Source organism: Oxyura jamaicensis, chromosome 6, assembly GCF_011077185.1.
Source record: "Oxyura jamaicensis isolate SHBP4307 breed ruddy duck chromosome 6, BPBGC_Ojam_1.0, whole genome shotgun sequence".
In the NCBI taxonomy this organism is placed as follows: domain Eukaryota; kingdom Metazoa; phylum Chordata; class Aves; order Anseriformes; family Anatidae; genus Oxyura; species Oxyura jamaicensis.
The window spans coordinates 16,746,250-16,759,661 of record NC_048898.1 but is presented as its reverse complement, the minus strand read 5'-3'; the positions used below and the strand labels follow the sequence as shown (position 1 = coordinate 16,759,661).

At 39.8% G+C, this 13,412-nt stretch overlaps 1 protein-coding gene across 6 annotated transcripts in view; it reads right to left on the bottom strand.

Annotated features, from left to right (window-relative positions):
- Positions 1-13,412, bottom strand: part of GBF1 (golgi brefeldin A resistant guanine nucleotide exchange factor 1) — a 101,205-nt gene that overhangs the window by 27,567 nt on the left and 60,226 nt on the right. For 2 of the 6 annotated variants that reach the window (XM_035329319.1, XM_035329320.1), the window contains exons 5-11: positions 9,889-10,007; positions 9,155-9,263; positions 8,731-8,791; positions 7,426-7,480; positions 6,221-6,319; positions 4,892-4,927; positions 1,398-1,533 (exon numbers count right to left, since the gene is read on the bottom strand). In XM_035329319.1, the coding sequence (XP_035185210.1) occupies positions 1,398-1,533; positions 4,892-4,927; positions 6,221-6,319; positions 7,426-7,480; positions 8,731-8,791; positions 9,155-9,263; positions 9,889-10,007 (615 nt within the window). The remainder of the gene's footprint in view (positions 1-1,397; positions 1,534-4,891; positions 4,928-6,220; positions 6,320-7,425; positions 7,481-8,730; positions 8,792-9,154; positions 9,264-9,888; positions 10,008-13,412) is intronic. The other 4 variants (XM_035329324.1, XM_035329325.1, XM_035329321.1 and 1 more) reach the window with 3 other exon arrangements.

The window sequence follows — 13,412 nt, the reverse complement described above, 5'->3', positions numbered from 1 at the left end:
AACTTTCTCTCCAAAATGTTACAGGAGTTGTAATGGAATTTAACACCTATGTGAAAGCATAAATATAATGATTTATGTAGGGACAAGCTCTCATTTGGATGTCTAAGTTGGTTGCAGTTTTATCTCATTACTTCCTTAGTTTTCAGCAATCATGCTGTTGTTTAGAAATGCACTTGGAATCAGTCACAATATACTAATAGTGTTCTGTTTTGGAATAAGAGTCAGAAATACGTATTTTACACAACTATTGTTTCAAGCTTCCCGTCTGCTTCCTTTCACTGTTAATGTTTATGTCTGATCCGTCAAAATGTAGAGTGCACAAGAGACAGAGTACTTTGCAGCCAGAGGGACTCATTTATCCAGAGGAGAGGTTAAAAACGGTTGTAACTATTTAGTCTACTTCTGTACAACAATAGGATATGGAAGTCCCCTGACATATTCTCAAGCTCACAGCACTAGTCATATACTGCACCACTTCTGCAGGCTGAATGGAAGCACATGCAGAAGGATTTGTGTGCATGCCCATCAGTTTCCTGCATACAAAACTTTTTCAGGTACTTTTGCTGCTCTATTTTTTTCTATGTAACTCTTCATTTCTTCTTACCGTATCACAACCTCTATTCTTCTCATAATAGTTACAAGTATACCCCATATTTCTCTGTCCATTACTGTGCATACTCCCATGCTTTTTATTCAAATTTCATGGACTATGGGTGCATACTTTCAATCTTTACATCTGTAGTGAAAGATCTGGTCACTCATCTGTTCTTGACACCTACGTCTCTGCACATCCCACAGTTCCACCTGTATCTCTTCCCCTGTCACACTTTGCTCATCCTTCTTCACCCCCACCCTCGCCCCCTTTGGTACACCCTTCAGGAATACATGAAAGAATATGTCACTGAGATCAACAATCTCCTATTGCAGGCAACTGCATTATTATACAATCCTTTTGCCACTACTTTCTTTCCAGCTCCAACTCCCTTAGCTCTCCTCTTTCCAGTGTTCTTGTTCTCAGCCTCTTCCACATACCTGCTATACCCTCCATCTCCTCCACACCAAACGGCTGCACATAACCTCAGCTACCTCTCTAGGTTCCCATTATACCCCCTCCCTTTAAAATACTCCTGGTAAGGCACAATGAAGGCAGAGAAATGCTGTCATGTTACCCACATATCTGTGCTTTCTGCCATCAATATGTAATCCATCTCCTTCAAACTTTTTCTCCTGGACCTGAAAAGCTAAGACATATTTATTGCAACAGTCACTGAGAACTAAAATAAAATATTTTAAAAATCAAATGCAGAACAACTTGTTAAGAGAAATTAAATAAAGACATTTCCAAAACAGCCCTGGAACAGGTGCTGTCTGGTCTCTGAAAACAGATTTCAGCCTACCTGTGATGGCACTAGCATTGGCTGCTGGTTGTTCTGTTGCAGGTGAGACCTTAGCTACATGTCGAGGAGGTCTTGGTGATCTCTTCTGCTTTTTCCATTTTGATGATTCACTCATTCCTCCAGCTCTCATTTTCAACTGAAAACCATAAACCATTAAGAATATCAGTATAGCAAAGCCACATAGCACAACGGACTACACAAGCCAACCCACAAAGGCTGCCTCAAAACTCTCAAAGTCAGGCAACAGCACTCAAATGTATCACACAAATTTATCAGCACCTCAAAATCATGCAAATCAGCTCCTGACTTCCTACGACCCACATATTAACCAACACTCCATGTCTGAATCAAGGGAAAATTTACTGTAGCTACTATACTACCTCCATCACTTGTCTCAATTTACTCTTCATCTTTGCAGTAATGCCATGTTCCTTTTCCTCCAGTAATCTCTTTCTCTATTAAGTGTTTCGCCAACACTTCACTCACTCCTGGTGCATGACACACTGCAAATACCATCCTAATGGCTTAGAAACAAACCATGTTCTGCTTTCATCTCCTGTCATCTGTCCTCTTCAGTTCTAAATCTAACTTAACCCTCAGCTTCCCTGTTGACCAGAATACTGCCACTAGATCTTATACAGACCTTAACTGGGCAAACGAGAACGACAGTAAGAGCAATGCAGACCGTATGGCACTTGCTGCAGCGCGCTGTTACTGCAGGCACGTACAGACATTCCAGAACTTCCTAACACCGTTACAATATTTAGTCACATTGACAATGGCAACAGCAGGTTTGAAAACAGCTTCCTTCTAAAATAATCTGCCCTAAGAGCAGGAATGCCTGCTTCTTACTCCTGGGTTTAGTAGCTGCAGTCAACTTTTCTGATACTATCAGATCTCTTCAATTTGGGGGTGAAAAATTTAAATGCTGAGGAGGTTCCTTCCATACAGTGGAAGCCATTCTGTAAGCCTCAGTCCTGGTCTCTACTTGGTATTCTTCTTTGTAAAGTCATCTCAAAGAATATTATAACCTAAAATATACTTTAACTATTTCTTATATCCCCAGCATTGGATTTTTTTAGAAGACAGCTGCATTCTTTAGTCTCCTCCTTTTTCTGCAACCTCACTCCTTCCAGCTACTACTACTCTTACATAGCAATAAGCCTTCTAGATTCTGCTCATGTTTTTCTGTTTCTTTCCTTCTTCCATCTAGAATTCTCTCTCTGCACAAGGCCTATAATTTTTCTCATTTAAACAAAGCTTTTGAAAATGTTATGTCCCAGTACAGTAAACCGTTTGTGTAACTTCTTTGCACCACAAATTCTATTTGCTTGACAACTAATCCCTGAGTTTTAGCAATGTTACAGTTTCTTTGAGCTTGTTAATTAACAATAGATTCAGAACCACTTTGCCTTTCTTCCAAATTTTGCAGCAAGAATCTCCCTCTAAATGACAGCTTCTAACACTTACATGACAAGCACACAGCCAGAACTGAAGTTTTGTAGATTTTAAATGCTTTAAAAGGTTTATAGGTCACAATCCTTTCACTGAAAAATTATCTTTCGTATCTACTAGCTCATAGAGCTATATAAAATATTTGCTGTGTTTTATTCTTCCAATTCCTAATATTTCATCTTAGTTTCACTTTCCATTTTAAAATCTTTCTGAGCCTTAAATATTATCAACATCTGTATTCATTAAAGGTTATTAATTAGACAAGGTAGTTTTATTTTACCTACTAACTATTCTAAAAATAGCCATATTTAATTTTTTCCCTTTTTAGTATAAAAGGGAATCTGAAGACTTTTAGAGTTTATTGTACCAAACTGCTTCAAGTACGCAGGAAACCTGGAAGCATTATACGTTAAACCCAAGCCTGTTCCACATGATTTCAAAACAGACTTTGCTTCCTGTTGTCATGATTTGCCAGGTAGAAAGCAACTTGCTAATAAAAATGGGGGGGAAAGAAACAAAAACAAAAAACTTAAATCAAAGTAAAGCTAAGATCCTGCTCAGAACTAACCATGTTGGTACCACTCCTTTTATTCTCAGTTATGTTCCTGAGAAACAAGTAACTTTGAACCACACTACTGGAAGGTCCAGTCTGACAATCCGACCCCCATTTCTGATCTCCCCTTTTCACACAACACCAACTACAATCTCAGATCAACATTAGCCTTTTTGGGAAAGTGCTTGTCCTCAGGCACAATACTCATTTTTAGTGACTGTCCTACGCTTTGTACTAAATCCAAGATTTTTCCTCTTGAGGTTTCTTATAAAGGCCATACGCCCATCTGCCATCATTTTGATGATGAAGCTGTGCCATCTTTGAGAGATGGAGTCACATCAGCCTCACATGGACAAGACACTGTTTACTAATGGAAGCAAGAACACTTTTTCTTTCCTATCCCAAACATTTAAACAAATTATAAAACATTCAGACAAGTATGTAAAATTATTTATTTATTGATAAATTAATAGACAGGTGAGATTACCAAGTAGGTCTCTTCCATCTTGAACTATCAAGTATTTCACATGCTACACAAATAGGTAATCCTAATAAAACAATACCTAGGGCTACCTCCCATATCTCCAGCCCCCCCCTTTCTTTTCTTTGCTACCTCCCATAAATAAGAGATAGCAAACTACTGTGATGGTTGCATAGCTTAGAACAATTTGCAGATGCACAGCTTCATAGAAATGTTATTCCCCTTTTCAATTGGCTATATGTTTATTTAGCCAACCCCATGTTTGGGAATTCTAAAACAATACACGTTTCAAAGGACAACAAAGTACTATCTTTCATTCCATACTTTATATTAAAATTAAAATATAACAATGCCACCATTTCTTGCTTTTTATGTTAGCATAAACATGTGAAAAAACTTCTACAGTTTCTCCTTGACCAATGGAATTATTTCTAATGCTTGTTTTACCTTCAATACCAAGGCATTTCCTGATTTTACTGGAAAGCTTAGTTGCATGTTAACAGGCTGAGATTTTAAACCTTAGATTTTGTTCTTGACTAAAGGCTGCAGCTAACAGAATTTACTAGATCATTAGAAAAATGAATTTTAAGTATCATCTAAAAATGTCCTTCACTCTCTAATGCTCAGTCTAATGCTTAGTTGCATTAATTTTACAATTATCAGTGTCCTTCAGATTCGATTAAGGTTGTACTTCACACTATGTATTATTGAAGTTTGTATTTAAAATGCATTCCTTACAAATCAGAGTGAGCTCAGAGCTATTGCTCGTTCATCTTGAAACTCAGTATATATTCCACTACATTCATCTCAGTTACCTTTGCATAAAGAAACGTGTACACAAAATGGTAGAAGAAAAAAAAGCTACAAGACTCCTAATGCTTCCTTTGGTAGATGAGGTTTTAACAATAAAGCTCCATCTCAAAGCTAGGAAGATGAAAAATGTAACTCTACAAGGTTCTTTTTTAAAGGGTCCATGAGATCCCATTTTTCTGCAAGCCACCTTACCTGCACTCGTTTGTTTTTCCATAAGATACTGTAAGCCTCAAGAGAAAAGGGCAGGGGCCAATGATTAGTAACTAAAGTGATTATACTAAAACATGAGCTCATTCTAGATGCAGCATGGAACTGGTCAGCACATCAAGTAGCGTTCAAGACACAAAAGCATGCAGAGAGAACGCAGTCCATGATCCAAGTCCTGGACACACTGATGCACTCGTGATCTCACTTACCTACCTGCCTGTACTGCACCAACTAACGTTATATGAGGTAACTTGAACACAATCTCCCAAACGATCTGTTCCCAAAGCTCCCAAAGATCTGTTCCTCAAAATACAGTGTTTAGCTATGATGCTGCCTACTACAAAGGGAAACATTTCTTAGGTCTTCTCTTCTGTGTAACTGCATAAATCTGCAAGTCTCCAGACACTGTCTTTCCAAACTATCTTGGAGTATAGACACAGGACAAATAAGTGGCAAAGACACCTCTAAATCTTCAGCTTGGTTCCTTATGAATTGAATATCATTTAGGGCAGACAAAACTAAAGCTACATTAGGTTTATGCCGAAAACTGAGAAATGTCTCATCTAAACTAGTTTCCTGGGGCTTCTGTGATCAGCCTAAAACATCTGCAGGCCTACAATATTTCTTTAGAAGAGTTTTATAGGGGAACTGACAGAGTCTACTGCATATCATAGTTCAGTCTGGCCCCACTCATTCCCCATTAGCAAACACTCTGCTGGAAATCAGTCTAAAGTCAGTAAAAACATGGCCAAAAGACATGGAAAATTTATAGCAGTTTCCTTAAAAACAAAACAAAACAAAAAACTTTAAAGAGCATTGAAGCCTGTGGCCCTGTGACAAGAAACAAAGCTCAGAGATTCACCTTGAGTAAAGCTGTCTAAGGCATGCTCAGCCAAGAGACTCTTCAGGTACACTGTTACATCTATCATCAAGATCATCAGCACAACATTTGAGTCTTCAGGGAGCAGTCTACATTTTAATATGTTTATTTCCTTTAGTTTTTCACTGTCACAGAGGACTCAAATCTTGCTTACCCCTTCCCACTCTCTTCCTTCAGGAGAAGCCATGGCAGTGTTTTAGATGGCACTCACCAAGACATCGAGTGCTGCAGAAAACAAGGGTCTCTCCCTCCCAAGCCTGCCCCAGCAGCAGCCACAACACTGCAAAGCAACCACTGCATGCATTCTCCCCAGAAGCCATGCTGTGTCAGATGAGTGGAGGGATTTGCTACACACAACATAACTATCTCTCACGTGGTATTTACAAGAGAAGGAAGAAGGGAAAAGGGTAAGAAGGGAGAAGGGAGAGAGAGACCTTCAGGTTCTTAAAGAGCAATACCCTCTCTAATTGGTTCAGGGCTTTGGGCTGTTCCCCACTACTTAGTTCCAGTTTGTTGAGGAGACATGAAGAGATCTGTGAAAGATAGGCAAACGCATGGTTTAAACAAAACAAAATAAAATAAAAACTCAAAAGAGACGAATAACCTGGCAGAGTGCTAGGCTGCTGGGAAGACCCCTGGCATGCACAGCAAACAGACAGTACAAGGTAACTGCACAGACCAGACAAGGAAGAACTGGGAGCAGCCATCACTTGACAAGGGAAGCCTTTCTAAATTTAAATTCACCTTCACATTACACACCTTCTGTACACAGACTGTGACAAATTCTGATACCCACAGTACACTAACCCGATCCCTGTCAGCGTTCCTTAGGCCAATCTACCATCAGCACGTATCTTGTCACTTTTATCCCACAGCAAGGGAAACAATCAATCATGCCATTAGGTTACTACACGGGAACTAAAGCTCCAAACTAGTTTCAGATTCCTAAAAGTAAACATTCAGTTTCTCTCAAAATACTATCATTGCTCTAAAATGTGCATTCACAAATCACTGCCACTTTTTGTAAGTCATGAAAAAAGAAGTGAAAGTTACAATGCTATAAATAGTACATTAAGCTAAGCTCAAAGGTGGTGGCTATTTTTTCTCTACCACTCTTCTTCCCCACCCTGTTACTCTTACCAGCACAATCCTGTATCTGTATTGACATTCTACATATGGAATATAAAGAATATATACGCATACTAGAATATGTGGAGTTCCTCAATTGGACCTCCCTCCACCTGAGAAACTATTACATTTATAAGTATGTGAGGTCACATTTATGGTATCTACCGTACTGAATCCAGATGCTAAAAACACACTGCATAGATGGAGATGGTATTGATGAACAAACCCACAGCAGCTTTTTGTGTTTTCTAGCCCACAGCAGCTGATGGCTGTTCCCAGAATTCAGACTGACTTACCTAGGCAGCAGCACGGTTAAGATTCACTACTGGACAGTGGGTGCATAATCCCACAGAATTAAAGGAAGTTATGTCCATTTATGCAGTTAGACATGCTCTTTCAGTGAACTAGGGACTTGTGAGAATGAAGAAACACACGTGTGAAAACAAACAATATAGAGATGAACACAAGCCCGAGACAAGAGTGAAACAGCCAGCACAGTGGTGAGTCTTACCTTCTTCATATTAGTTCCCATGTAGCTTTTAGGCTCTTCTTTAAACTGAGGCAACCTGAAAGACAAAAAACAAGTCAAAATACATAAGCTTTCTAGGATTAAAAGGAATAAAAGACAGTAGTTCTTCTGGTCATGCTGCAGATTACTAGAAAACCAAAATCAGGTTTTCTCCTCAATGAGAGACTCTCTTGTCCTGCCAAAAAAAAATGCTGAGGGGAAAAAAACAAACAAACAAACAAAAAAAACAAACAGGGCTAGATGAGAGGTTGCTTTACATATTATTTGGCTGTTTCTCTTTCTGGAAAAGAAGATGGCAATATGCAAAAAGTAGACTGGGATCCAAACCACCCCTGCAGTTGGTGCCTTTGTCTTGCTTCTATATCCTGATATCAATAGGCACAGGCAGTGGTGGTGCCTTATCACGAAGGACAGAGGAGATGATACACAACAAGCAAGGAATAAGCACTACAGGAAAATCACAGAGGCATTTGGAGAAAAAGCGATGTGGTCTCTCCTCTTTGACAATGCTTGATTCTGACTTGATTCTGCTCTACATGCATCCTTTGCTTTGCAGAACACAGAGTGCAAAAAGGAAACAAAACCTGAGAATTCACTGGAACAGTGTGGCAATGGCAACAACTGATTGTAAGAGTGTCTCAGAAGCAGTTTGACTATAATCCTTTCCTATTTCTATACCTGCACATTTTAAGAATACTCAGAGAAAGTCTGATTGCTTCACTAGACAGAAAAACAGTTTTGAGGTTAAATAACTTGCTCAAGTTGAAAAGTAACCTTAATAATTACATGAAGGGTGCTGAAAAGGGCAGAACATTTGTCCAGAAGACAAATGACCTCAAGAGTTTTTAATTATTTGATACATCAGATCAAAGCTCTCAGCTTGAATTCAACTAGTGGACTATTCAATACCATTCCTATTCTCTCTCCTGATGACTATTCTCTCTCCTGAAGAGAACTGTATTTTTAAGAGTACCTTTTTTTTTTTTTGAGTGAGGTTTGCATTCTCTGTCTTCAAAGAACTGGTTCCATATCCTAAAGCTCTTCATTACTGAGCTGTCCATCTCTCCTCAAAGAGTACCTTAAACCATGCAACCTTCTCCACCTCAGTCTCCCTGCAGTGTGAAAGGGTCAGCCCAAGAGAAAAGTGCCAAATCTTTCATCCCCTTCCACCTCTAAATAATGACCATTCTGGATGATTTTTCTGAGGGCTCTTAAGTGGAAGCGTGGAATCTTTCTGTCCTTAGAGGGCCATCTCGGCAATGCTGAGGCAAACACAAGCAGGTTTACCTTGTGAAGAGCAGCTGCACCATGTCGACCAGAGTGTGCTCTGCAGATTTTCTCAATAACTCTGCGAAGACAAAAACAAATAACACAGGTGTCATTACTCAGTGTGATATTATCAAGAGGCTTCTTCAAGCAGACTCCCCTCCAAGTCTTGTTTACAGAGATTACGGCAAATTTATTAAAACCAGCTCCAACACTGCATTACTGCAAATGGGAATATAATCACAAGGTGGCGCCACAAAGCTGGGAAAAAAAGGAGTCAGAAGTTGTACAGTGAACTCCCAGCAAATTTTCCATGAAGTTGTAGGAAGACACACTAATATAAAGCTCGACAGCTTTCAGTGGTTGCATGTTCTGTAATAGAACTAGCCGAAGAAACCAGATCGTTTCTTAGGAGTAACCGCAGTGGAAATACAAATAAACCTACCGCTGAGTCTCATTTCAAAGCATATGCGGAAGCAGGACTGCATGATCTCACACACAGACTCATTGGTGAGGTGGGCTCCCACGGGAGTCAGCAGCAAGGTTCTCAAAACCTGCAAAGAACAGCGTGTGCATGTCAGATGGTACTAATGACACTTGCATGAATTTCCAAGAAGAAAGTTGGCTTCCTCAAGGACTCACTGGAATTTCTGCCATGAGCAGAAAACCTAAGGGTTTCCCAGGAGTCATTTCCAACTGAACGCTGTCCTCAAAACAGATTTGGAAACAAAAATTATCTCCCAACCCGAATCTAAAAGATACACTGCATGTAACCTGAAGTTTAAATTCAGTAACTAGCTACCTGCTCACAAGTAAACAGATCAAAAAGCTGTACAGCTCATAGGTTTGTCTCTACAAATCATTGTTCTCAAACCTACGTTTCAGAGCTCCATGTGTTTAATTTATCCCTCACTAACACAGGCTGTGCACAAGGTAGGATTATCAACACTAGTACATTATCAAGCAGTTGATTTTAAAATCATTTAATTTAAGCTTTTAATTATTTTCATTTGAAAAAGCTTTTACCACAGGTATATGAGCCATCTGTTTAAAAATAAAGTCTGTTACTAAGCTCCTACAGAGTCAAAACATTGCTGTCTTCTCTTCATCTCCATGTAACAGGATATGCTCCGCAACGGGCAGCAACCATTATGGTAATTACCATTTCTCTCCACTTACCTGTAGGATTTTCATCAAGACAACCTCATCGCTTGCATGATCTGTTCCCACAAATCGGGCGTGAGTGACAGCATCTGCCATGTTCTCCATTCCCTCAGCTGTGCCCTCATGGCTGGGATCTGAGTAACAGAATAAAAATATATGACGGGAAAAGGCCACCTACAGCCTACCACCTCTGTGGGGAGACATCTACACAGAGATACTTTGCTTTCATCTGGTTCTTTAATTTGTGTGACTCAGTGAGTTGCCCATACAAGAAAGAAACCTCATCCTCTACTAACAGAAAGACTTTTTAATGAGAGCTTTCAGCAAGACTTTATCAGGAGTGTATTTACATTTGCAATAAGATGCAACCTAATAAAGAGAAGAATTACAACTCAGTTTTTTAGATGTTAATTGCCAAGATTATGCCCTATTCCCTACAATACAGAACAATCAGCTGTTAAATACATTCAGTTCCTCCTTGGGAATTAACGGAAAACAGATTTTAAACACATGGAACCTCAAGTTTACTCCCACGAGGAGAAAATGCCAAAGAGGTTCCACTAGATTGAGAAGGAAAAATTGTCTCTTGTTCTGCGTCCCTCCCAAGGAACAGGAGCTGGGTAAGGAATGGGCCAGTGGTTCTCCCCAGAGAAAACAGCAGACAGACATGATCACAGTTTAGATATCAGAGTTGCAGGCCTCCCACTTCAATCATTCATCAAGGCTCCTTCTCTCTATTTCAGTCTTTTGTAGCTACAAACAATGGGGCAGTTGAGAGAATGTTTAGGACAAGATTGTTGCTAGTAACCGTATCTTATGCCGCATTACAGGGGCTTCAGAAAAGCAGTCTCCGGCTTTGATTTCATTCTTGCTTAAACAATAAGGCACTGGGCAAGAATCTTGTTACCTTCCTACCTAAACAGTCATTAGGAAAGAAAGACGACAACCTAAACACTAGTTAATACCTCATTAATTGGCAATGGGACCACTTGAGCTCTAGCAAGAACGAAGCTGACAAAGGAACCAAGCAAGACCTTGCACACTTTGTAGACAAGTTTTGCAGACTCACTCTGACTCCAGATGTGTTCATACCTAGGGGCTAAATCCTAGGCATTACAGAAAACCGCTCTTACTGTGGTCCAAAGAGAGTGGCCCCCACCATGCTGAGCAGATTCTGAAAGGCTGCAGGATAAACTTCTTCTAGTCACAGAAAAACAAAATCCTGTCTGCACCTGAGAATTTCATCTACCTGCACAGCAACTGTACTTCTTTCCCCTCTCTTACACACCCCTGATTGAGAGCAGAGCTTGCCTACTTTTGAAATATTTGTGAGACACACACAAAGTTTGCATAGTTCAGAGTGAATTCATCTCCTGGTTTGCAAGTCAAGTGTCAATGAATCAAAAGGGAGTCTGTTCTAAGACTAGTTGGTCATTTTTACCTGCTTCATCAATTAAATCAGGCAGAGACCAGTGGCGTTTCAATGCCAGGACCTACAGTAGCATCACTATTAACCAAACCTCAGCACTACAGTGGAAAGAAGCTAAGTGGGCATTAAGAAGAAAAACAAACAAAACAAAAAATATCTGCAGCAGGAAAGGCTTCCATATGCAGAACGCGCAGATTCCCTGCACTGTGAACTCTTCCAGTAGGTCTGAGTTCCTCTAGGCTTAGTGATATATTTTATCACAGTTACAGATAAATAATCTGTGTGAAAAGGAAATGTAATCAAGTTGTACATATGCTTCTGTTAAATCTGTTAAATCTGTGACTACCACTTGCCAGTTCTAGCCCCTACCTTTAACACTAATAAACACACCTCTCTCACAACACATATCACGCTTGACTACTTCAGTCCTGGTTCCCTGGAACAGCTCTACAAATTCAGGTCAATTTATAAAGCCTCTTGAGTTCAATTAAAAGCACAGATACTTCTACTTTGCAGAAACAAGACAGAGAAAAGCTCAACATGCTTCTTTGTTCCCTGGTGAGAAACAGTATGAAAAGATGTGTCAATGCCTGCTCAGAATCACTAATAAAAGAGGTTTGTATGAAGTAAAACACCAGTTCTAAAACTGCCACCTACAACACAAGGATCTAGAGACCTCATCTAGACTTACACATACGGGGTGTACTCCCACAACAAGCAAAACAAAAAGCAAAAAAGCAGAAAATCCAGGCTCTTAACCATGAGGGAAATCCAGCAGCCTGCTCAGTAAGACCTTTAATGCAACTAAAATAAATCACCAAGGAGACACAGAAGATAGAGGGGAGAACAAGCTTCAAACTCCCCAAACAAGTCCTATTGCTGTAGCTGAGCAACAGCTGCTCCCTCACAGATACGTAGTTTTCAGGTATGCCAGGAAAAGTTAACTTTAGAAGTGGAGCCTGAAGCTGCTCTGGACACACTGTGATAACAGCATGAGCACATACCTTTTCTGAGGAAAATAAAACAAATACAATTCAGAAATTCAGCCACTAGTCTTCCTATAGGTCAGGTTTGAGCTCATCAAAAAGGCTGCCAGCTAGCTGTAGAGAACTGCTGAGTAAGGAAATAACTAATCCGAGGGATAAAATCAATAGAGTTTAGTACTGTTGCAAAGTTTTCTTGTGCTTTAAAAGTTACTGTGCCATTTATTGAACATAACTCTTGAAACAGCAGTACTTATTTCAGACTAGAGGATAATCTCTTTAATTATAACAATTGCTATCAAAATACATGCATAGTGGATATAAAGCCATTTTGTCTAACTGAGCTGCTGATTGCACGCTATACCATCAGTCAGCTGCTGCATCCATCAAATTCAGAACAGATCTTTGAACTTCAGACTACTAGAGATCAAAAAAGAGTAACTGTTAGTAGCTTTTAAACTAGTTCTAAAATATACCCCGACAGCAATGCTGGCCTGAAAAGACAACAGATAACCATCTAGTGGCGTATGACAGAATAAGAAAAACAGCGAAACAGCACAAGGATTAGCAATTAAATGTTTTGGAAATATGAAAAGAAAGAAGCTTTAAACAAAAGATAACCTATCAAAGGAGTTTGGCCCTTTCACTGGCCACTGGTTTTAGACCCTGTGGGTAGAGCAAAAGCCATCCACTTACAAGACAGACACGGCTAATGATGCTCTTGGAAAGTGTTCTGGTATCACCCATCAATTTATGCAGCATCAAAATGCGCCATAAATACCAGCCACATTGAATTTTCACTCATTGTGGTTATGCTCGAGGCGTTCCTTCCTTGTTCTGTACAGTTTGAAACAGATTTGTATGTTAAGGACAGCTTTAAGCTTTTCCGTTCTTTACGCAAACAAGCTTAGACTACCTTTAGTCTCGTATTACAAAGAGAAACACAAGACCAAAAAGCTTAGATTTAACAACACCACCCTAGCCAGATGTTCAGTCAGCAACCGCTAATCCCAGCTTCGCCGGTATCTGGAGCAGCACAAAGGACAAGGCCGCTGTGAATGTCTCTCCCTTTCTGTCTTTCTCCTCTACAGACTCAGCTCGACAACAAAAGCCAGGTAGAGGGGCTT